This window comes from Dermochelys coriacea, chromosome 15 (assembly GCF_009764565.3).
Source record: "Dermochelys coriacea isolate rDerCor1 chromosome 15, rDerCor1.pri.v4, whole genome shotgun sequence".
Classification (NCBI taxonomy): Eukaryota; Metazoa; Chordata; order Testudines; family Dermochelyidae; genus Dermochelys; species Dermochelys coriacea.
In genome coordinates this window covers 2,181,018-2,203,792 of record NC_050082.1, presented here as the reverse complement: position 1 = coordinate 2,203,792, position 22,775 = coordinate 2,181,018, and the positions used below count along the sequence as shown (strand labels likewise).

Sequence of the window (22,775 nt, the reverse complement as noted above, 5' to 3'; positions counted from 1 at the left end):
AGAACAAACCACGATGATGTCACTCCCCTGCCTTAAATAATGTTTGCATGTGGCGGGAACCCTTTGTCTCCCCGTTTGACTCCCACGCCCGGTCAGTGGAAAAACACTAGCATTATGATGGAGTCCAGTACCAGGTGACTTGGTCACATGTCCCTTTAGGGCCACTGCAGCCATGACTCAGAGGATGTTTGTAGCGTCCCCAGGAAGGCTTCCCAGTGGGAGATTAGCATCTTCTGAGACCTATTCTCCCTAATGGCTTATCCTAGCCAGCCATCTAAACTGCATTCTGTCTAGTGGGCATTCCCCAGGTGTAAACACATTTTTAATAGGTGCATATACAATATTCCTAACTTCAGATACCAAAATGATACATGCCTACAAATAAGATAATCATGTTCCATAAATCATAACTTTCCAATGATATGTCACATGCCTCATTTTGCACAAAATACATCATAATTATGTCATACTCATATCAGAATTATATTATTATGAAGAATATGGGGCATAATTACACAGTGTGTTCTACTCCTCTCGTTCCAGGTCCTCTGGGCCCCCCAGGGCCAGTTGGGCTACCAGGCCCTCCGGGGCGCGATGTAAGTGCTGTATCTGGGGGAAAAGAGGCAGGGGGCACAGGGAGCTGCCTATGGGGCGGGGGACAGGGCCTGAGTATCTCATCTCTCCTGTTGCGATGGGTACGTGATCTGCTTCCCCAGGTCACCCCTGCCCTGAGTACATGAGACCCCTTCTCCCCTCCCCATGGCACTCAAGAACTGCCCTCCCTCTCCTGGATACACAAGAACCCCCATCACCTGGGTATCTGAAGTCAGCCCCCTCCAGTGGTGCAGCTAGGCTGTGTGCTGTGGGGAGAGCAGCCCCTGAAACCAGGATGCTGATGCTGTCATTGTTGCTGTGCAGGGGTTACCCGGAGTGCCAGGTGCTGACGGAGCCACCGGTCCCCCAGGGGAGAAAGGAGACAGAGTGAGTGACCCCCAGCCCCTGCCATGCGGCTAAAAGCCAGGGCTGTGTGTGAGGGGACAGGGCTGCAGAGGGGTGCACGGGGCAAGGCTGAGGGCAGGAGCAATGGTGGAGCAGGGGCATTCTGCCTTTGCAAGGCCAGGTGCAGACTCTGGTGTTGCTCTGGGTCGGTCCAGCAGGCACTGCCTATGTCTTTCAGGGCAATGGACCAGCCAGCCCCCTGCCACCAGACTGCTTCCCACGCCATTGCCAGAGGCTGGAGCTCAGCCTTGGTGGGTGGAGGGCTTACCGCTTGCAGGAACAGCTCCGTGGCCGTCAAGTCGGTCAGAGTGCAGACCCTTCGCTCTCAGACTGGGGTCCTGTCCAGGGGCCTGTCTGAGATGAGGTGGGTTGCTGGACACATGCCTCTGTCTCTGCCACTACGACCAGCTTCTTTGCTGGCAGCTTGGGCAGAGAGACCATGGAGACAACGTTCCCCTCCTGGGACAGGTTTGGGTACAGAGGCAGGGACAGTGTCAGGGCTCCATCGGGGACCCCTTCCACCTCCAAGGACGGCAGTGCCACCTCCACTAGCAGAGGGAGAAAGACGGCTTTCCCCATCCATCCATTCCCAGGCTGTGCCCTGCCACCCTGGGGATGGCGGAGACCATTCTCGGGTTCACGGGGCCTGTGGCTGGTCCACAAGTGGGCGATGGTGTGCCAGACGAACAGGCACACGAGGGGCCGGGGTCTACCCAAAAGCCGTGTGCCATTCCACTGCTCCTTACTCTGAGGCCTGGCTGTCTGTGAGATGCTGGAGGGGCTGGGGCAGTGTGCCAGGTCATGGCCCGTCACTCGCCTTCTTCTCTCTCTAGAGCCCTCCTGGCTTTCCTGGGAGCAGAGGCCTGGATGGGGAACGTGTATGTTGTGGGGCTTGATCCCTTAAATCCATTTCAGTCCTCTGTATGTTGGGAGGGAGCCCCTGACCCAAGATTCCAGAGCCCCACGGCCTACATGGGGAGAGGCCACTCCTCATGCCCCACAGCCCACACCCAGAGCCCCGCACCCCGCGCAGGGAGAGAGCTGTCTGTGTCCCCCGCCCCACAGCCCCCACCCCACGCTTGAAGATGGCTGTCTGTGCCCGTCACCCCAGGGCTCCCTGTCCCACACTGGGAGAGGCTGTCTCTGCCCCCTCACTCCACAGCCCCCACCCCATGCTCGGAGAGGGCTGTCTGTGCCCCTTCACCCCAGAGCCCCCTGCCCCACACTGGGAAGATGTCCCTCCTCATGCTGGGGTGTGCCCTGTGCTCTCCACTCTGGGGAAGGGGGGATCCTTCCCGTATACCCCTCCCAGCAGGCCTCTTCTGTCCCCTCCCCCCAGGCTTCTCATCCTCTGGTGCCCCTTGTGTCAGCTGCCCTGGGCTGGCTCCAGCTCACGCTGGCATCTCTCTTGTCTCTGTTTCAGGGGCAGCTGGGTCCAAAAGGCGAGCAGGGGAAGAAGGGTACCTGGGTAAGCACAGGGCACCAGCCGCTCACTCACCCACTGCTGTTCTGCACACTGCACCCGGATCTGGCACCAGCCTCCCAGGGGGGCATAGGGCTTTGCATTGCAACATCCTGCCATAACCCCTCAGCCCCATAGACAGAGCCTGCTCCACCAGGCTCCAGGGGCCTGGTGCGGCCCCAGCACCAGAGAGCAGGACACAAAACCAGAGAGGCAGTGCTGGGGTCTCCCCTTGACAACCCTGGTTAATGCGGTGTCCCATGTGGAAGGGACGGGACCACAGAGCCGCTTTTCTCCCCTCATGGCACAGAGGCTGCTTGGAACCCCCCTTCCCTGCCCGCGAGAGCCCTCTCCTAGGAGAGCAGAAACTCTGCCCAGTCTGAAGCCCGGGGCTACCTAGAGACTGCAGGGCACATCCCCCTGCCATTGCGCTGTGGCGCTGCACGTTCCATCCCCCCTCACAATGGAAACGTCCCTGGCAGGGCTGTGGCCAGGAGCGCCCTCCTCCTGTGCGCTGGAGGCCCAGCTGGCCTGCCAGTCTCTGGACCTGGCCCCTTCCATGGGACGCCCAGCATGACACCCAGCTACTTCTGGGTCTTTCCACTGCCATCGCTGCCACACCGGGCATGGCAGGGGAAAGCTTTGGGCCCATTTCAGCCTGACTTCCCCCACCCGCCAATCCTGAACCAGGCTCTAGCCTGGGCCTCCCCAAGATCTGTGCCAGCGGTGCTGCCCATTGCCTCTCGTACACAGACACATTCACAGTTGGCCAAGCCTTCAGCCCTGGCTGCTGCTTGCCATGCGGGCCGGGATGGGATGAAAGGTCAGCGGTGCCATTCCAAGCTGCCAGGCAGGGTGGGGCTTGACATAGGTGCAAGGAGAGGAAGTGGCTGCCAGGTTGGGGAAGCCGCATGGATGGATGATGGTGGTGTAGCTCTGAAGAGGAGACGGGCTGCTGGGATCTGCCAGGTTGCCACCGGGATGGCCCCGCGGAGGGGAATTAATGACACTGGCAGGTTGTGGCATGCGGCATGGAGCCAAAGGCCATGGCTTGTTTCCTGTTACCTGCTTCAGCCTCGGTGGGATCTGGGGGCTGGGGCCAGGCCATACTGGCTGGGGAGGGGGACATGGTGGCAGCCCTGACTGAGCACTCTGGTCCCTCTGGAGCTCAGCCCATGCCCCATCCATCTTTCTCTCTTTTTGTCTCTCTCATGCTCCATTTCTTCCCCACCTCCCTCGAACCCTGGGATCTTTCCCATCATCACTCCCCATCCCTGGGGCCCACTCCTCAGCCCTTCCACTCTCGGGGCCGTGTCTGGCTGGAGACACTGGCACCTCCCACTTCTATCTCTTTGTGTAAAGCTGGGAAGGCCTCTCTGGGAATGGGGGCTGGGACCAGCACCAGGGGCCTGGCTCACATTACGGGACCCCACCAGGCCAGTGTGAATATTCGTGCCGATGGTGAAGCTGGGTCTGGCCCCACAGTGCCTGGACTGTGTGGAGCCGCAGGGCAGGGCTGGCCCAGAGAAGTGGGTGGTGCCAGGGCTTCCAGCCCCCCTCGTCCTGGTTGTGGGGTTAGCGATTGATACAGCTGTGGGAACCTCTCTTTACACGTGTCTCCATCTGTCTGCTGGCTGCAGGGAGTCCTGCTCCTAACCCGCAGCATGCACCCTCTCCACTCCCTGCGTGCCCCCCACTCTGCCCCGGCACAAGGCTAGCAGCTGTCCTTTTGTGCTGCTGGGACAGCCCTGCCTAGCTCCCCCCCCCCCCGATCATTGGCTGACAGGTACCAGCTAGCCCCTCCTTGTCTCCTTAATGTCCCCGACTGCATGCCTCCCATCTCCCTGTCTCTCACCACCCCCTCCCTGCACTTGGAAGTGCAGAGCCAATGCTAGCCCCCCACACGGCCCTGGCTGGCACTGGACCCCCTGGCAGTGAATCTCTGTGGGGGGAGGAGGAAGAAGGGTAGTTGCTTTGGGGAGCAGGAACCAAGATCTGCTCTGGGTGCCTCCCCTGCCCCATCCCAGGGACATTCCCGGGACACTTGGATGCTAGGGAAGTCAGGAGGGATTGCAGGCACTGCAGCAGCATCCAGCCTTTCAAAGCCCAGAACCAGCTTGGGGCAGACCAGCATCTGAGGGGTGTGAAGAGCCTTGTCCCGGCTGACACAGCCAAGAGACAAAATGGGGGTCTTGAGATGCAAGCCCCCTGGAGGCAGTCCCAGGGTGAGAATCCTGGTGTGGCCCAACAGCAGCCCCTGCAGGCCAACATGAGCACTGCGGCTCCCAGCTATTCCCGCCTGGGGACTACAACAGAGATGAATGGGGGTGCAATGAGTGAGGGCAACCTGCAGTGCAGGGCCCCCAGTGCAGCGCTTTGCCAGGGTCCTTGTGGGAACACGGAGAGTGGAGAGTAGTGCTTTGGAGCCAGAACAGGCAGAAGTGTAGACTGTTCCAAAGGCTACTGCATTTCCTGAGCCCCCCAAAGCCCTTGGCAGGCTGCGCATTCAGCAGTCACTTCCCCCAAGCTCTGAAATGCAGCCAACTCTAGGCCAGGGCATGGCAGCCATGCTGCATGATGGGACCATGGGGCTTGGTGAGCTGGGGCTCTCTGGATGCGATAGACTCACACCTGCAGGGGTGGGGGGAAGGGTCAGGGGATAGTGGCCAGTGATGGGATTCAGCCAGAGGGCTGCTGCTTAATCTGAGATTCATGCTCTTTCCGTGTCCCCCGTGGGCTGACCTAGCTCTTCCCTCCCCAGCAGCCTGTGTGTTTGTCATGAGCTGTGCCAGGTGAATGCTGCAGAATGCCCACCCAACCCAGCCTGCTCCCTGAGGGTCAGCATGTGCATGCCTGTTATGTCAGTGCCCAGCTGGGGCAGGAGGAGCTTTTTAACCAGCTGCCTACACCCCCTCGAGAGAGGGTGGCTGGGCTGTTCATCCCTCGTCTGCCCCCCCCCACTTTGCCTGAGGTCCCGGGGGTCGGAGTGCACCCTCGGGCATTCCCTTCACGGCTGGATCTGTCTCTTTCGTCCACAGGGGGAGGGGTTACACCAGCTCCGAGAGGCTTTGAAGATTTTAGCTGAGAGGGTTTTAATCTTGGAAACAATGATTGGGCTGTATGGTGAGTAGAGACAGACAGGAGGACAGAATTCCAGGCTGCTGGTGTGGGGCTGAGCTCCCAGCGAGGGGCAAGGCAGGATGCGGGAGCGCCCACGCATGCTGCCACCACACAAACAGTGCTCCCTGCTTCCAGCCCACGGTACTGCTCAGCCCCATGGTGCGAGGAGGGCCAGTGAGTCAGGCTGTGGGTGGGCTGGGGCTGGGGCTTGCTGTCCCCACACCGCCCTGCACTGGGATCTTTGCCTGTTTGTTTATGGCAGCCGGTGGGATTTAGTCTGCCTGCCATGTGGATCCGCAGTGTTGCCTGCAAAGACATCATCCTGCTTCAACAGGGCTTAGGGCAACTGTGGAAACCCAGGCTTTGATGGCCTCACAGTGGCCTCCCACCTGCTGATGTCCTGGAGCCGCTGGAGGAGGAAAATCCCAGACCTCCCACGCACTGGGGGAGGGTCACAGGAACCAGGACAACAACACACCCCCAAACCCCAACCCACGCACCCAGGCACATCACCAGGGAGTGCAGCTAGACCAGCGCCGTGGGGACGGGCTGCTTGGATGCATCTGTACTCAGTGGGGAAGGGTCAGCTCCCACTGCGGTGAATGGATCTGGACCTGCGGGGCATGGCTAGGGACTGAGTACAGGGGCGTTCCCCAGGGATCTGCCTGCAGTTGGAGAATGGCCCCTAGTGGCAGCAGGCTGATGGGATTGTTAATTACAGATTTCCCTTTCTGTTATGGTGCTTTAATATTTGTATTGGGCCCCCATTGTGCTGGATGCCGTACAGGTTCCCAGTGAAAAGATGGCCCCTGCACCCTGAGCACATGGCAGAGGCTCTCTTGGGCAGAGGAGAAGCATCTTTAAAATGACATTGAAATATTTTTAAGGATGAACTAAAAACAGCCTCTCAGTCCCCAGTGGCATCCAGGTTGGTGCCCTTTAATGGTGAAAGGACTGGAGTCATTGTATGGGGCTGCCACATCAGAATCCCTTCATTTTGTGCCAGACCTTTCCCAGCCACTGCCTCCCGCAACGCTTGGAGTAATGATCAGGGTTGAGGGACGTGAGGAGGCAGGAGAAGAGTTGATAGGAAAGGAGAGCAGGAGGCCCCGGGGCGGGGGGGTTCACCCACAGATGCAGAGGGGGAGCCTCCCATAACAGCATGACATTCTGGGAGGGCCCGAAAGAGGAGGCAAGTGCTGGCTGAGCAGAGGGAGCCAGGAGAGGTAGGGAACCCCAGAGCTGGTCCCTGTTCAGGGGGATGGATCTGACTGTAGGAGTAAAGGATTCTCTCTATTCCCACCTGGACTCTGAGTTCAATGGGAGCTAGAGGTCTGACCCTGTCTTCTCCTGGTGAGAGGCTTGCAGCCTTCTCCCCTGGAGCCTGGTGGTGTGCATCCAACAGCATGACAGAACCAACAGAACCTGCCTCCTGCTCCTCAGAACAGCCTGATGGCCCTGACACCAGGGAGAGAGGGGAGAGCATTTAACCTGTGCAAAGCACCCATCTTCCGAAGGGCATACAGGAGCAATCACCTGGCTGGAGCCAGCTGAGATCCCTTGGGGATCCCTTCTCCTCACAGAGGAAGTTCCTCCCCCAGCCCTCCAAGCTGCTGTCCTGGTTCCCTGACTCAGCCCTCAGTGACGGATCCCCTTCCCTTCCCCCATCGAGGGTGAATGAATTCGCACTCTGTGCTCTTCTCGATCTCCACTAGGCCATTAGCTTACAATCCTTCCTACAGCAGCAGGCCCAGCTGGAGCTCCTGGCTAGAAGGGTCACCTTGCTGGAAGCCATCATCTGGCCAGGTAACAAGAGGCTCAACTTTTCCTACTCTGTTCTTCCTCAGCATGATTTCTGAACTGTGTGAGCTGGACTCCTTGAATGGCTGGGCCGCTCGGAGCCAGCCCTTTGACGGGGACCCCATTGTATCCGTGGGCTCCCCTTTGCATGCCGAGTCTGTGGATGACAACTCCTCTGTGTGTTTGGAGCCAGATGGTTGGGATTCCAGTTAGGTGCTGATACAACCCTTCCTGTCTCGTAACTGCCAGCTGGGGAGGGGAAAGAGGTGCTAGTACTTGAAGCCACAAATGGGGCATCCCTAACTCAGACTGCAAGGCAAGTCTGCATGGGTCTGTCCTGCAGCTCTGTGGGGCTCCTCCTCTCGCGGTGCCATTGGAAATTTGCAGCATGAGCTATGGCACAAGAGTGCCTTGGGCGTCTGCACTGGGTATCACTCAGGTGCACTGACCATTTGTGGTTTAGCTTGGAGGAGGGTTTCCTTTCCTCTGCCCTGCAGGAGAAAGGGCACGACAAACGGCTCTGTATGGGACTAGATGCTGCCTTGATCATGGTCCTACTCAATGTGTGTTACCTGCCTATGGCCAGGGATGCTGGAAAATAACAGGTGCAGATGATCAGTATAATGGGCTGGAAGTGCCAAGCCCACCACAGCAGGGTCTTCTGGCCACTTCCTGCAGAGTCTAAAACCTAGCTTGCACTGGCTTCCGTGGGAGCAGAATCCTGCCTCCCATTGTCATTAACACTCCTCTCAGCTGCCATTGCAGAGGCTGTAGAATGAATGGCATCTAACCGGGCAGCCCCCGAGCTCTGAGCCCGGCAGAGCCATTAGCTCATGGCACCAGAGCCTGGCTGAGCCCAGGAGGTGCTGCATTAACATGGGCTCTGTGGTTGCCCGCCATCCCCAGCCAACTGCTTACCTTGGAGCATTTCCCCATTCTCTTGCCCTTGGTAGCGACTGCAATGGAGTGTGAGCACTTAGACCCAGATCCATGAAGGTCTTTAGCTGCCCCCCATGAGGAGCTGCAGCTTGACTCCTTTGTCTACATGCCGCATACGTCCACTGGCTGGAGAGCGGGGATGTGAAGTGACAAACAGCCTCTCCCAGACTCCCCAGGAGCACCAGAACTGTGCCCCCCCCACTCCTCCTCTTTCCCTGGGAAAAAACCTGGATCCATCATATGGATTCAAATAAGGGCACCATTCTCTCCTTGGCTGCTCTTCTGAAACAGCCACGTCTGCTGTGTCAGGCACATGCCTGGCCACAATGTGATTGTCCTTGGAGATGGCACAACCAAACCCTGGGATCTGAGGAGATTCGGGGCTGAACTCTGCAGCTTTATCGCTGCTGCCGGCCACAAAGGCAGGGAGGCTGACAGAATATGGCCAACCCATGAGACTAGCCAATGCCCAGAGCTTTGGCCTGCAGCACCAGGGCAAGCACATGGCTGCTGGCTGCTCTGCCTAGGCCACTGGTACGCTGGAACCGCACTAGGGCTAAGGACTAGCTGGACACTGACTAGCTGGTCAACAGAGTCAATGCCCTGCGATCTTCCAGACTCCCTGGTTGGGTCTCAGTGGAGAAACATTTGGATTTGACTCTGCTTTTCTTCCCTTCCCCTCCTAGAACCAGAGCCAGGTTCAGGTGCCGAACCCTTCCCCACTAGCGCCCCCAGCTTCCACCAGGGCAAGCGTGACAGGCTGGCAGCCTACAGAATCGTCCCACACCAACTGGCCCAGAAGGCCGAGGATGAAAGCAAGTGAAGAGGGGGCAGCCCACCCCTCGGGGTGTGAGCGGAAGTCATGTCCCCAAGCATTAAGGCCCCCTTGGGCACGCTCCCTCCCCTCCCCCACATCATTCTGGACTGTCGCATGAAGAAATGCTCGAGGATCCGTCCCAGGATGTGGGGCTGGCCAGCATGACTTTGTATTTATTTGTGCTCTTTCGAAAGAGGCCTGTAACCAGTGCTATGTGTGTACTAACTGACCCCCTGCTGGCTGCCTCCTCGTGTCTCCAGCACCCCCTACCCCATGCTCCCCTCATTGTACTGCAGGGGGTGCTCTTTATCTCTTGGTGCTATTGTGTGGGATGTCTCCTAGGTGCCCTTGGCCTGTTGCTCCCCAGCCCGGCAGGGATGGGAGAGAGGGCGTCGCTCTCCCTTCTGCTCCCAAACTGCAGCGGGTTTATCCTGGGCACTCCCCAGGAATTCAGTCTCTGGCTCCCCCACCGAGGGGGTGCAGGGGATGGTGCCTTGGCCCTTCCCAGTCCCCAGGGATTGGCTCAGCTCCCGTGGAGCCAAGTTCCTGCCTTTTCACCAGTGAATCCATCCCCAGAGCAGAGGCTGCTGGGACATGTGTAGCACTGCTCAGCGCTAGGCTCCCCACCAGGCCGTTACCCCGGTATGGGTTGGGCCCCGGAGCAGCGCTGGCATTACAAGGCAGCTCTGCCCATATCGCTGAACACGAGCACCAAGGTGGGGTGGCCCTGGCTGGCCGCTGAAAACCAAGCTAAGCAGGCTGAGCCAGGGTGGAGCGTACACCTGCTCAAACGCTGCCGGGCTGGGCTTTGGCTGCCACGGGCCCCTCTGGCTCAGCAGCTGGGGAAAGGCAGCCAGCCTGCCCTTGGCCTGTCTTCAGCAAAGGCACCTGAGGGGGGTTAATTACCCATGTGGCCACCCCTCATCTCAGAGTATCCAGGCCTGTCTCAGGCCCAGGGAACAGCTGTGGGGCTTCCATCATCCAGCCCATTCTTCCCCCAAACTACGTGGGGAGCAGCCAGGCCCCCATGCCAGCTGCTGTGAGTGTGCACGGAGATGGGGCTGATATGCTGGAACCCACTGAGATGGGGGCACCCTACACCCCAGGCGGTGCTCGCTCGTTCATGCAGCTCAGCTGCACCCAACACGTGCCCACTTCTTACCCCACAAAGGCTTTACCTGGAGCAACTGTTCTTCCGGAGCAGGGGCAGCTACCACCCCTGGGTGGGGCTCCAGCCGAGCCTCAGGCAGGTCCCCTTCCAGCATCCCCAGCCCCACTCTGGGCCCCTTCCCCCAGCGTGGAGGGATCTTTCCCCTGGAGGCCAAAGTGTCACCAAGGGGCAGTCGCCCTGGCTGGATGTAGGCAGGGGGCCAGGCCTCCATTCCCTGCTCCACCTCCTTGATCCGTCAGGGAACTCGGCATCCCCACAGCTAAGGATGGCTAGGGATGGGGGAGACGTAACCAAAACCTACCTAGCAGCCACACACCCTTGCCCCACCTCCCACCATCCTCCCTGATGTCCTGGCTGCTGTGTACACCCTTCCCTGTGGGCCCTGAGCACCCACTAACAACTGGGAGAGTTGCTGTCAAATGGGGAGAAGGGCCAGGAGCAGGGAAGTCTGGGGTCATTCACGGGGAGGCCCATCTGAAGCCAGCACCCAGTGCAACCCCGCGGCTAACTGCGCAAGCGGCTGGGGAGGGAACCTGCCTTTGTATTGTGTATGCTTGTGATCCCAGCCAGCTGCAGGACAAATGGTCTAAAGGTCATTAAAACGTGTCACTAAGCTCCAGCGGCACGGCAGTCTGGCTGTGCTTGTAGAGCTGGGGTGGGGAGCAGTGGGGCTCGCCCCACTGACGGGCATTGGCTGCAGCCAGGAAGGATGCTGTCTAGAGGCCCGGCCCTCCCACTCCATCCTCAACCACAGGCTGCACCAAGGGAAGGACCTGAAGGAAACCAATGACCGGCCAAGCCTGGCCACAGGCAATGAGAGCAGCCAGCAGCCTCCCCAGGGTTTGGTAAAACTTTATTTCTCCAGCAAAGAACAGTAACAGGTCACCTCCAGGGGTCCACAGGTAGCTCCCCACGCAGGCACATCCGGCAAGATAGACCACGGCTGGAAAGAAGCTGAAAGGGGATGATGCTGGTGGTCTCCAGGTGAATCCCATGTAGGCAGGGCACCATCATGTTGGCAGCTGGTGGGTCCAGGAGCCAACACCTTGGTAAAGCCAACCAGAGGGCAGGCAGAGAAAGCAGGTTCCACCTTCCAGGCAATGGGATGGGAGCTGGCAGGCACCTTTCTCTGGCTAGCCCTCCCCTCTGCTTTCCAGGGTAGTTGGCCTTTGGGGAAGCTCAGCCACATGCTGGGGGATGTTACAGTTACTGTTTAAGATTCCCAGACTGCTGGTGACATAACCCTCCACCCTGAATGCCATGGGACTGCTTGGGACGACACGATGTGTGGCAGAGTTTAGGCTCCAGAGGACACAAGCATGGATCTTGCCTGTTTTCTAGCATCCCCTGCCCCCAGCAGCAGCATTAAACCTAGAGCTCCCTGGGCTGTGGAGTTCCTCTGTGCTGCTGCCCCCGGTGCTGGCCTCACCCCCAACCCTAGCTAGTGACAGGATCTGTCTACACTGGTGCTTCCTAATGCCAGTTACTCAGTCACCAATTAGCTAATATATTTGCCCACGCTAGTGTGGATGCTCCCTAAATGTGAGTTCCAGGACACGGCTTGAATACCAGCCCAAATCATAAAGGCTTGTGCCCTGGAACAAACATTAGGAGGACCAGAATGGCCTGTACTAACCTGGCTGCTAACTCAAGTTAAAACTGAGCACGGCCTTACCAAGGAAGGGATGGGTCAGGCAGAAAACAAGAGGCCAGAGCCTGTGGGGGCTGGCACAAGAGAAGGGATGGAGAAGGTAGGAGGCGCCATGCTGCACGTGACTCCTCTGCACAGCCCAAGCCATGCCTCAGTCATGCAACTGCTCTTCCTCCTTGCAGCACCCAGCTCAGAACCTCCCTCACCTCCCCCACCATGCATGCTCCTGTTTCCCCGTCCTCTCACGCAGCCGTTCCCAATGGAGCCCAGGCCTGGAGCTGAGCCCCACAGGACTCCCACATCTTCGGATAGAGGGTGCAGGCCTCTGCAAGCTCATGGTGCTTCCAGTAATGGGATTTGTTCTCTTCCTTCCCTGAGGGCCTGGTGATCTCAAACCCAATGGCTCAGCTTTGGGCCGTTAATTACTGGAGCCCTTTATTCTGTGGTGGGAAAGCAGGGTATGGCTTGCTCTGTGGGAAGCAGATGCTCACGGCAGGCTGGCCTGCTCTCCAACATCACCACGGCCTTGTCCCCGATCTGGCCTCCGATCAGCAGCGAGATGGCCTCCTCCACTCGGCCCGTGGCTGCCAGCGCCACCACCGCCTGCTCTGTGGGGAAGCCCATCCTCTCCAGCTGCTGCAGCCTGGGGAACGAGGGGGAGAGAGGCAATAAGAATGGCCATACTGGGTCAGACCAAAGGTCCATCTAGCCCAGTATCCTGTCTTCTGACAGTGGCTAATACCAGGTGCCCCAGAGGGGGGAGGGATAGCTCAGTCGTTTGAGCATTAGCCTGCTAAGCCCAGGGTTGTGAGTTCAATCCTTGAGGGGGCCATTCAGAGATCGGGGCAAAAATTGGGGATTGGCCCTGCTTTGATGATCTCCTGAAGTCCCTTCCAACCCTGACATTCCATGAATGAACAGAACAGGTAATCATCAAATGAATGGAGAATTGCTAACATAGTTACCCGGATCGCTTTAACCTTTTTTAAAAATAGGAACTACAGGCCTGTTCGTTTGACATCTGTAGTATGCAAGGTCTTGGAAAAAATATTGAAGGAGAAAGTAGTTAAGGACATTGAGGTCAATGGTAATTGGGACAAAATACAACATGGTTTTACAAAAGGTAGATTGTGCCAAAGCAACCTGATCTCCTTCTTTGAGAAGGTAACAGATTTTTTAGACAAAGGGAACGCAGTGGATCTAATTTACCTCGTTTTCAGTAAGGCACTTGATACAGTTCCACATGGAGAATTATTAGCTAAATTGGAAAAGATGGGGGTCAATACGAAAACTGAAAGGTGGATAAGGAAATGGTTAAAGGGGAGACTACAGTGAGAGTCACACTGAAAGGTAAACTGTCAGGCTGGAGGAAGGTTACCAGTGGAGTTCCTCGGGGATCGGTTTTGAGACCAATCTTATTTAACCTTTTTATTACTGACCTTGGCACAAAAAGCAGGAATGTGCTAATAAAGTTTGCAGATGAGACAAAGCTGGGAGGTACTGCCCATTCAGAGGACTGGGATATCATACAGGAAGATCTGGATGACCTTGTAAACTGGAGTAATAGTAATAGGATGGGTTTCAAAGTAGCAGCCGTGTTAGTCTGTATTCGCAAAAAGAAAAGGAGTACTTGTGGCACCTTAGAGACTAACAAATTTATTAGAGCATAAGCTTTAGTGAGCTATAGCTCACTTCATCGGATGCATTCAATGAAGTGAGTTGTAGCTCACAAAAGCTTATGCTCAAATAAACGTGTTAGTTTCTAAGGTGCCACAAGTACTCCTTTTCTTTGAGTAATAGGATGAAATTTAATAGTGAAAAGTACAAGGTCATGCATTTAGGGATTAATAATAAGAATTTCTGTTATAAACTGGGGACGCTTTACATGGAAGTAACAGAGAAGGAGAAGGACCTCGGAGTACTGGTCGATCACAGGATGACTATGAGCCACGAATGTGATGTGGCCGTCAAAAAAGCTAATGCAGTCTTGGGATGCATCAGGTGAGGTATTTCCAGTAGAGATAAGGAGGTGTTAGTACCGTTATACAAGGCACCGGTGAGACCTCATCTGTAATACTGTGTACAGTTCTGGTCTCCCACGTTTAAGATGGATGTATTCAAACTGCTACAGGTACAGAGAATGGCAACTATGATGATCCAAGGAATGCAAAATCTGTCTTATGAAAGGAGACTCAAAGAGCTTGGCTTGTTTAGCCTAACCAAGAAGGCTGAGAGAAGATATGATTGCTCTCTATAAATATATCAGAGGGATAAATACCATGGAGGGAGAAAGATTATTTAAGCTCAGTACCAATATGGACTGAAGAACAAATGGATATAAACTGGCCATCAGGAAATTTAGACTTGAAATTAGACAAAGGTTTCTAACCATCAGAGGAGTGAAGTTCTGGAACAGCCTTCCAAGGGAAGCAGTGGGGGCAAATGACATATCTGGCTTCAAGACTAAGCTTGATAAATTTATGGAAGGGATATGATCTGATGGGCTAGCCTAATTTTGGCAGTTAATTGATCTTCGACTGCTAGCGGTAGATATGCTCAATGGCCTGTGATGAGATGTTGGATGGGGTGGGATCTGAGTTACTACAGAGAATTCTTTCCTGGGTGTCTGGCTCATGAGTCTTTCCCACATGCTCAGGGTTTAGCTGATAGTCATATTTGGGGTTGGGAAGGAATTTTCCCCCAGGGCAGATTGGCAAAGGCCCTGGGGGTTCTTCGCCTTCCTCTGTAGCATAGGGGCATGGGTGACTTGAGGGAGGCTTCTCTGCTCCTTGAAGTCTTTAAACCACGATTTGAGGACTTCAATAGCTCAGACATAAGTTAGGGGCTCCACAGCTCCTCATGTGCAATGCTCTGCCTGTAGCCGTCACTCAGCAGAGTTGAGGTAGCCCAATCTGGCCAGGTCAGCATGAGAGGACCTTGGCGGGGGGAACCATGGAGCATGAACAAGCTGTACCAGGACCTGCAGCCGGCAGAGATGGAGGGAGCCAGAGGGCAGCCCACGCTGTGCTCTCAGGCTCAGTGGGTGCTGCCCAAAGAGTCCCCCAATTTGGCTCTGGGTTAGAAACCAAGTGGGCTGAAGGGTCTGACCTCTGCTCCACACTGGTCACTAAGGGGCACCTCCCCCTCCACCCCCCAGGCATCACCTTCCCCCCCCCCCCCCACCATGCCCCTTACCGCAGAGAGGAGACAGAGGATTTGGAAAGCTGCACTCCGCCCATGGCAGCCTCCAGGCTGGCATCCTTCAGGGAGGCCTGGATACCGGCCAGCAGCAACTGCTCATCCAGCAGGACCTCTCCTGGCCACAAGAGTGATGCCCCAGAGTGCAGGCTGGGGCTGTCCCATGGGGGAGGGCCCCCATGGAGATCTGGGAAACGAGCCAGAGGGACTGACGGGTATGGCATCCCAGAGCCCTGCCAGAACCCCGGTCTTTCAGCAGCCCAGGGAGAAGCAGGTGCCACGGCTAAGGACTGGTCTGAACGGCCCCCCAAGAAGCACTGCTGGACTGAGGGGGCAGAGAGTCCCGGAGACCTGGGAAACAAGGAAGGAATCAGAGGAGAGTCCAAACAGACAGCAGGAGGGAGCAGCTTCCCAACCCACCACAGAGGGCAGCCAGGTGTCCCCCAATTGAGTGGTGCTGGGGGGGGGGGAGGGGGGGGAGTTCCTTTCCTTCATTGGGGTTGGGGAGTGCTCCCTGACTCTAGCAGGGACACGTTTCTCACGCTGGTGACGCCAGACCCTAAAGCAGTGATACAGGAGACTCCCTGTGTCCAGGGGAGGAGGTTCTGGTCAGTCCCCAGCCCACATCCCACCCCAGGACTCCTTGCTATGCAGCACTAGACCAGAGGGGTTGCTAGTGGGTGACCCTCCCCCCTTGCCATCTCCAGCCAGGTCTCTACCAGGCAGTCCAGAGCACTAACTACTAGGACATTCAGGGAGGGAAATCAACAGCAGTAACCAGTGGGACACCAGGCCCGCTGGGGGCACAAGGTAAGAGCCAGGGGCTGTAAGCTGATGGTGTCTCTCATAGTGATGCAGTGAACCCCAGCCAGCCCAGAGCCACCCCACGTACCTGCCCCTGGTGCTGGCCACATGGCTAGTGGGAAGGATCCCCCCTTTTGGGCACAGGATAAGGGGGACAAATCTGCTTCCCGCCAGTGTCCTGCAGACGGTCCCATCATGCAGCACTTCCAGGCGCCTCTCCGACAGCTCCAGCCATGACAAGACCCTGGACCAATCTGCCACCAGTTCCCCTGGTCAAGGAAAACATCTGCTGCTGGCCCCAGCTGGGGATGCTTCCTGGTCCCCAGCCTGGCTAGCTAGGAGCCAAATAACTCAAAGGTCTGCAAGGCATGTTGGGATCTTTAATCTCCATAAAGATGATGGCAGCTGTAACTGGCTCTTGTTTTAACCATATCAGAGGCAGAGCTCAGGTGCCTAATAATGCTGCCCTCAGCTGGGCAAAACTCCCCTGGAGTAACCACAAACCCCGGGGATGGTTACTTTACGATCAGGGTGTACATCAGGTTGTGCCAAGGTCTGCGAGCATAAGCCAGAGACAGGCACCAGGAGAAAGCTCATGGAGAGTGTCTGAAGTCATGCAATGGATGCCAGGCACTCAGTGCTAAAGAGGCATGGGATAGCCAGATCACCAAGCTTCTGGGGGTTCTCGTTCCTTTTCACTGAGATATTAACCTGTGTTTAGTGCTGGTGGAACGACAACCTTGGGAGACCAAACCTCTAAGCTAATAAAAATATACCAGCCGTGCCAGCTTCCTACCCAGCAATGCGCCTCTGCCCTGCGCTGAGAGATGGGAAGGAAGAATCCAGCCTCTACAGCGCAGACAAGAGAGTCAATTAGTGGTTGTTGGCATGGTGCTTTCTGTGATGTGGGGACACCTATCCCCTAAGAGCTGGACTGAGACCCATCAAACGTCTTTCATATAGGCCACTGAAAAGCTATCAGTTGGGAAGGACTTTCACTCCCTCCCAGCCAGGGCAGCATCCAAACTAGGCTCCATATCCCATCTCCAGAGCAGGCAATCTGGGGCATTAGCTATTTTCCTGTGGAGTGGACAGTTTTCTCCACAATCTTAGCTTTCATTTAAAAGAATTAATGGCTGAATTGTGACCCCAGGCACTCTTACACCACTGACTTCCGTAGAGCCACATCTGGGGGAGGCTGGGTGGAATATTCCCCAGTTTCTTGCCTTTCTGTTTGTGAAGACTCCTTCTGAATGCAGCGTCCTGCTTCTGAGTCTGCAGCCAGGCTTGAGGGGGTGGGGGTGTTGCTTTGCTGGACATTGCTACTTGCTGTTCCTGCTGCCGCCATAGTACCGAAAATACACATGCATTGCAAACCTCCCAGCTGCCAGCTCCACGTGTGTGATACTTGCCTAGTCCCTGCTGACTTTGGCACAGCTGCTGCAGGCTGCACCTACTGGCTCCATTGGCCCTGTGATAGGGCATATAAACACCCCTCTGCCACTGGGGCCAGTCGCTACCTCCACAGCTGAGGCTAATTAGTTGACCTGCAACAGTGGGGCTAGGAGGCTGCAGCCCAGGCGGGGGGGGAGGGGCAGCCACTGAGGCTGGGACACAGGTTGCTAGGAAGCTGCCTAGCAAGCAGGCCCTGACGCCTCTGAGGAGCGGGGTGAGGCTGCTGGTGGAGGAGGAAGAGGCCTGTAGTTGGGTCCCTTCTCCTGCCAGCTAGAGCAGAACTGGACTCACTTAGGGTGCTGACAGTGGGCTGGGGAGGGATCTGACGACAGTTGGGGTTGAGCTAGGGTTAGGAGATCCGGGTCTTAAAGGGCTGGTACACTTCCAGGACTGAGGCACCTAATATCTAGGGGTGGCAAAGCCCCATGGAGTCCCACCCAGTCCCTCTCAGGGCAGGATTGTTCACTGGAGCTTTATCCAGAGGCATCCTCCCCTTCCCTGGGGACCCTATTCCACAGGCCAACTGATCACACTGGCTTGCAGCATCTGCAGGGAAACCTGTGCCCCTCTTCAGGGCCCAGGCGGTACCGGGCCAGGCTGGTGAGGCCCCAGGAACACCCTGCCCATCACACAGAGGATACAGGCCAGCCCTGTAAGCACACCACTCAGGTGGAGGAGGAAGGGGCAGCCGGGGGAGAGAAGCTGGCTGAATGCAAGAAGCAGCCAGGGCAGGGCCACAGCACGAACCTGCCCCGAGGCCCCAGCCCTGCTCCTCAGCACCAGATGGCGCCCCAGCATGGCCAGGTGGACCGGAGTGTAGCCGCTGGCAGCAGCGGGGGGAGGCGCCCAGAGCCCAGCCAGGACAAGGTAGAGCACAGCCGAGATCACCGCGCTGAGCAGGGAGGCATGGAGGTAGCGCAGGGTGCCCTGGTGCCGCTCCTGGCACCAGCCCAGCACAGGGAAGAGCAGCAAGTTGAGGAGCAGGAGGGAGGGATCCGTGTGGCACAGGCAGTAGGTTGCCAGGCGATACACTGGAGAGAAGAGCAAGGGATGACCTGTTAACATGGGACTCCCTGCATTTATCCTCCTCGGGGAGCCCAGCACTGCAGCAGGACTTAGCACAGGCCTGGGCCTGACCAGATCTGGTCTGGTCCTCTTCTCCTCCACGCAGCAGCCATTGGTATCATTTCACAGCACGCTGATAGCCCCCCATGGCCTCTCCCTGCCCCACCAATCCCCGCTCATGATTCGCCGACCCTGGAGCTGCATGTGTCATTCCCAGCTCAATGCAGCCAGCCCGCCAGCAAGAGACAGGGAACCTCTCTGCTCCCAGTGGGATGCTCCAGTCTCCCACCAGTGACTTGTTAAACATCCAGGCATCTGGAGTGAGAGCCCTGGAGCAAGGCTATATTCTGAGGGGTGGACAAGAGGAGGGGGGGCAGGGGCAGGACAGATACCCACCTTGGAAGTGTCTGAACAGCAGGGCTGGCACTAAGGACAGATTCTCACAAACCCCCAGCAGCCAAAAGATGCCAAGAAGCAGCATTAGGGTAACAGAAGCAAGTGGGGGGCCCTCCAGTCCCCGCATCCATGTTCGGCACCTCCTGGGCGGCATCACCTTGAAAGGGGAGACACAGCTACAGCATGGGCCTCTTGGAGGGACCTTGGATTTCAGGGGACTTGGCAAGGCAGGCAGAGGCAACCAGGGCCTGGGAAATTCTCAGCACTTGGGGAATGTTTGTGGGGAGAAGGGGGGGACTGAGTCTCCCAAATACACAAGCAAACCATATAAGGGCAATGAGGATGCTTGCACCAGGCTGTGCCCAGGTGAGGGCAACCCCCCGGGATCCATTTTATGGGGAAGCAGGGAGCTCTGACCAGGGCATCCTAGTGTGTCCCCTGAATCCCCAAACACAAGGAAACAAGGAGCCTCGAGCTTGCCCAAACTTTACCCTGGCCCCTAATACATGAGCTGGGACCATCTCCAAGATGCTGCCCTCTAGGAGCCCTGTGCCTGGCAGGCTGCACCCTGGCACCCAATGCTGTTACAGGAGAGGAGCAGGGTGCCCTGCTCCTTTGATCCTCATACCCAGCACCCATCCTTGTCAGCGTGTGAGTTGCAGGCAGATGAGAGGACCATGTAGCCATGCGGTTGTGTGGACTCTGTCCTGAGCTGAGGTTCAGGGCCAGGGCTACTGGTTTCCTGTGTGGCCCAGCAGCGAGATGTGAACTGTGATCACTCACAGCAGTTACCAGCCTGCCAGGTGCTTGCAGCTCTGCAAGAAAAAAAAAAAAAAAAAAAAAAAAAAAACACAGACGAGAGCCACTTATGCTACAGAAGAGGGACCGCGAGGCAGTCAGCCCACAGCTGGCTCGGCCCTGCAGTGCCCACTGCCCCGGGGCAGGAGAACTGCCCAGCTGGCCTCAAACACAGGCCAGCAAGTGGCTGCTGTTTCTGAAGCCTTGTGTTGCAAACCCTGCAGCTCATGTGCTGGCCTGCGCCCTGCTCTGGTGTCAGGACCAGACTGCCAGGAGCCTCCCCTTTCCCACCCCAAACAATAACTCTTGGCCTCATTTCCCCAGCGCCTGGCTGTCTGGGTCCCTGTTGCTGCAAGGGGCATATGGAAGACACCCAAGTCTCGGTCCGTGGGTTCTTGGCCTGTAGTATGGTGGCCCATGTGCCAATGCCCAACGGGGGACATAAAGGGGACACCTGCGTTTGGACCGGGGGGGAGGGGCGCCCACATTTCCACAGGCTGCTCTTCGCTCTGCACTGAGGTCAGCTCTGGTGCAGCCAAGCCGAGCGTTTCCTGCCTCTCCGGGCTGCTCTGCTCATTGCTTTGAGACCTTGGCTCGGGACCCAGCTCGCCTACCTCCAGCAGGCCGCTTTCCCTGCGGCTGCCGGGGCAGGGCGTCCTTACCAGGCTGAGGAGCCGCTGGGCCCTGGCCCAGGAGCGACACCCCACAGCCATTTTGCCATGCTCCTCTGCAGCATTTCCTCCCTGCCCAAGGCTTGGGCCAGCCAGGGAGCGTCAAGAAAGTTGAACCCTTGAGATGAAAAGGAGCATCTCAGCTCGATGCGCTCTAGGAGTTATTGTGGGGGCAGTCTCCGGCCTGCGCTGGACGGGAGCTCAGGCGGGATGATCAGTGGGCCCTTCTGGCCTGGGACCCTGGAGATGTGCTCTTTCTAGGGCAATCAGAGCCTTTCCCCTGGCCAATTTCCCTCCCCAGGCAGCTGAGAGCTGGAAGGATTTGTAAAGGAACCCGACTGGTCTGGTCTCTGCTGCTTGTTCCCCGTTTGCATTTGACACGGAAAAGTTCTCTTTCGACTCCCTTTTGCTTTCTAGGTGGCACTGCTGTGTTTGGGCTGCAGACACTGCAGGGGAGGATCTAACCCCAACAGCAGCACTGTGGAAGAGATCGCAAACCTCATGCTTCGGGGCTCAATGCCTCACTGCCACAGACCGGGGGCGGATTACCCCACCTCTGCTCCCCCGAGGTTCTTACACCTCCTCTAAAACATTAGGTCCTAGCTCCTGTCAGGCAGGATCCGGGCAAGCAGGACCTTGGCTCTGAGCTGGGCTTGCAATGTGCCATTTTCTTCTTTTATTTTTAATCTAATAAAATATTGCTATTGCCGTTGGATTTTGTGACCCAAAACACGACCATGGGGCCCAACAGACTTGGCCGTTGGAGGTCCACGATGCAGAATATTAGGGTACAAGCTGCAAAGGTGCTCAGTAGCCAGGCCTCATTGAAATCAATGGGAGATGTGGGTGCTCAGCCTCTCTGAAATTCATCAACAGGGGCCAGCTTCTTTAAAGGACTCAGCTATATTCACCTCTTGGACCAGATCCTGCGCTCCACTTCAGACTAAATCAAGAATTGCCTCTCCTCTTGTGGGTTCAAGGACTAGCTGCTCCAAGCAGCAGACATTGATGAGGTCTAGAAACTCTCTCTCTGCATCCCATCCTGAGGGGACAGGAACCCTATTAATATGGGGATAGTTGAAATCCCTGTTATGGAGTTTTCTATTTTTATAGCCTCTCTAACCTTCCTGAGATTTCACAATCACCATCACCAGCCTGGTCAGATGGTCGGTAGTATATTCCTATGGCTTTACTCAAGTGAGATTGTAATGGGGTACATGCCGCACCCTATTGGATTTAGCCCCTTGGCCCCATTCCTTAAAGACTTGGGGATGCTGTAAGCTGGTGCAACACCCGTGCTCTTTATTTGGTGTCCATTCTCACCACCAATTTCCCGCTATTTACATGGCTTGGCCTGACCAGCAACTGACTAGTAGGCTCTTTCCTTCCTCCGAGTCTGACCTTTCCCTCCCGGTCTCTGCCCCCTCCCTTCCACTTCCTCCCAGCCTTTAGCTCTTGCTAATGAGGTGGCAGGTGTGGGCAGTTCCCAGGCAAGCGCTGGCTATTTACCCAGCCCCAATCCATTCTCCTGATTGGGGCTAGGGTGGCAGGAGGCCTCACGTGGACCAATCCATGAGCTTCTGGGCAAAAGTGCAGGGCCACAAACCCCTTGTCCACTGTGCTGCCCGAAACCTCAGCCAATACTTTTAGTCAGACAGTCCCATCCAGTCCAGGACTGCCACCTTCACGGCCTCATAATCTTTGGCTTGTTCATCAGTTAGGGCCAAGTAGGCAGCCTGCGCCTCTCCGGCCAGATAGGGGGCCAGTCGTAGGGGCCAGGTCACCTTGTCCCATCCAGCACCCATGGCTACCCATTCAAAAGTGCACAGGAAGACATCAGGGTCTTCGGCAGGGCCCACCTCACAGCGCCCCAACCCTGGTGCACGGCTGCCATCACCTCCCAGGGGACTCACCAACCAGGGCAGGAGCTGCTGCTGTACACTGGCCTGATGAAGTCAGGTGGGGGAAGGTCTCTTGTTGCTCAGCCTGCCAAGCAAGTCAGGCCTGTCTCTCAGCCTGGTGGGACTGCTAGAAGGCCTGCAGGTCCTCTTGCTGTTTCACAAGCCACTACACAGTTCCCTCCATGCTTGGGTTGCCACTCCTTGGCACTGGCTCCAAATCCCAGACAAGCCCCCATGTATAACAGGGTACACACTACATCCCTCCAGATTCAGCCCCTTGACCCCATTCCCTAAAGATTCTGGGATGCTCTAAGCTAGTGCAACACCTGTGCTCTTTATTTAGTGTCCATTTCCATCACCAGTTTCCCACTATTTACCTGGCTTGGCCTCACACAGTCCTGACCCACAACAGGGTGGGTGGGTCTTTCTTTCTTCCCTCTCTCTCCACCTGACTTTTCCCTTTTAGCTCTCTGTGGCCCCCGTCTTTTACCTCTTGCTAATGAGGCTGGCAGGTGCAGGCAGTTCCCA

At 56.8% G+C, this 22,775-nt stretch overlaps 2 protein-coding genes across 15 annotated transcripts in view; one reads left to right on the top strand and one right to left on the bottom strand.

Annotated features, from left to right (window-relative positions):
• Positions 1-10,921, top strand: part of EMID1 (EMI domain containing 1) — a 94,943-nt gene extending 84,022 nt beyond the window's left edge. For 4 of the 7 annotated variants that reach the window (XM_043497917.1, XM_043497921.1, XM_043497918.1 and 1 more), the window contains exons 12-16: positions 544-596; positions 919-981; positions 2,423-2,467; positions 7,297-7,387; positions 9,007-10,921. In XM_043497917.1, the coding sequence (XP_043353852.1) occupies positions 544-596; positions 919-981; positions 2,423-2,467; positions 7,297-7,387; positions 9,007-9,255 (501 nt within the window). In that variant the 3' untranslated portion in view covers positions 9,256-10,921. Of the gene's footprint in view, positions 1-543; positions 597-918; positions 982-2,422; positions 2,468-5,499; positions 5,585-7,296; positions 7,388-9,006 lie in introns of those variants that run through there. The other 3 variants (XR_006275843.1, XR_006275844.1, XM_043497920.1) reach the window with 3 other exon arrangements.
• A 222-nt stretch (positions 10,922-11,143) lies between these two features.
• Positions 11,144-22,711, bottom strand: RHBDD3 (rhomboid domain containing 3). Of its 8 annotated transcripts, none has more exons than XM_038373521.2 (7): positions 22,625-22,711; positions 19,506-19,692; positions 18,878-19,034; positions 18,058-18,447; positions 16,050-16,215; positions 15,155-15,508; positions 11,144-12,602 (listed from the first exon to the last, which is right to left on the bottom strand). In XM_038373521.2, the coding sequence occupies exons 2-7, from the start codon at positions 19,554-19,556 to the stop codon at positions 12,395-12,397; spliced, it is 1,326 nt and encodes a 441-aa protein (XP_038229449.1). In that variant the 5' UTR covers positions 19,557-19,692; positions 22,625-22,711; the 3' UTR covers positions 11,144-12,394. The 8 variants fall into 8 exon arrangements, with proteins under 8 accessions (XP_038229449.1, XP_038229444.1, XP_038229443.1 ...); XM_038373516.2 differs by having other exon boundaries at positions 16,050-16,221; positions 22,625-22,708; XM_038373515.2 differs by lacking the exon at positions 22,625-22,711 and adding an exon at positions 20,338-20,466 and having other exon boundaries at positions 16,050-16,221.
• Positions 22,712-22,775: the final 64 nt, after the last annotated feature.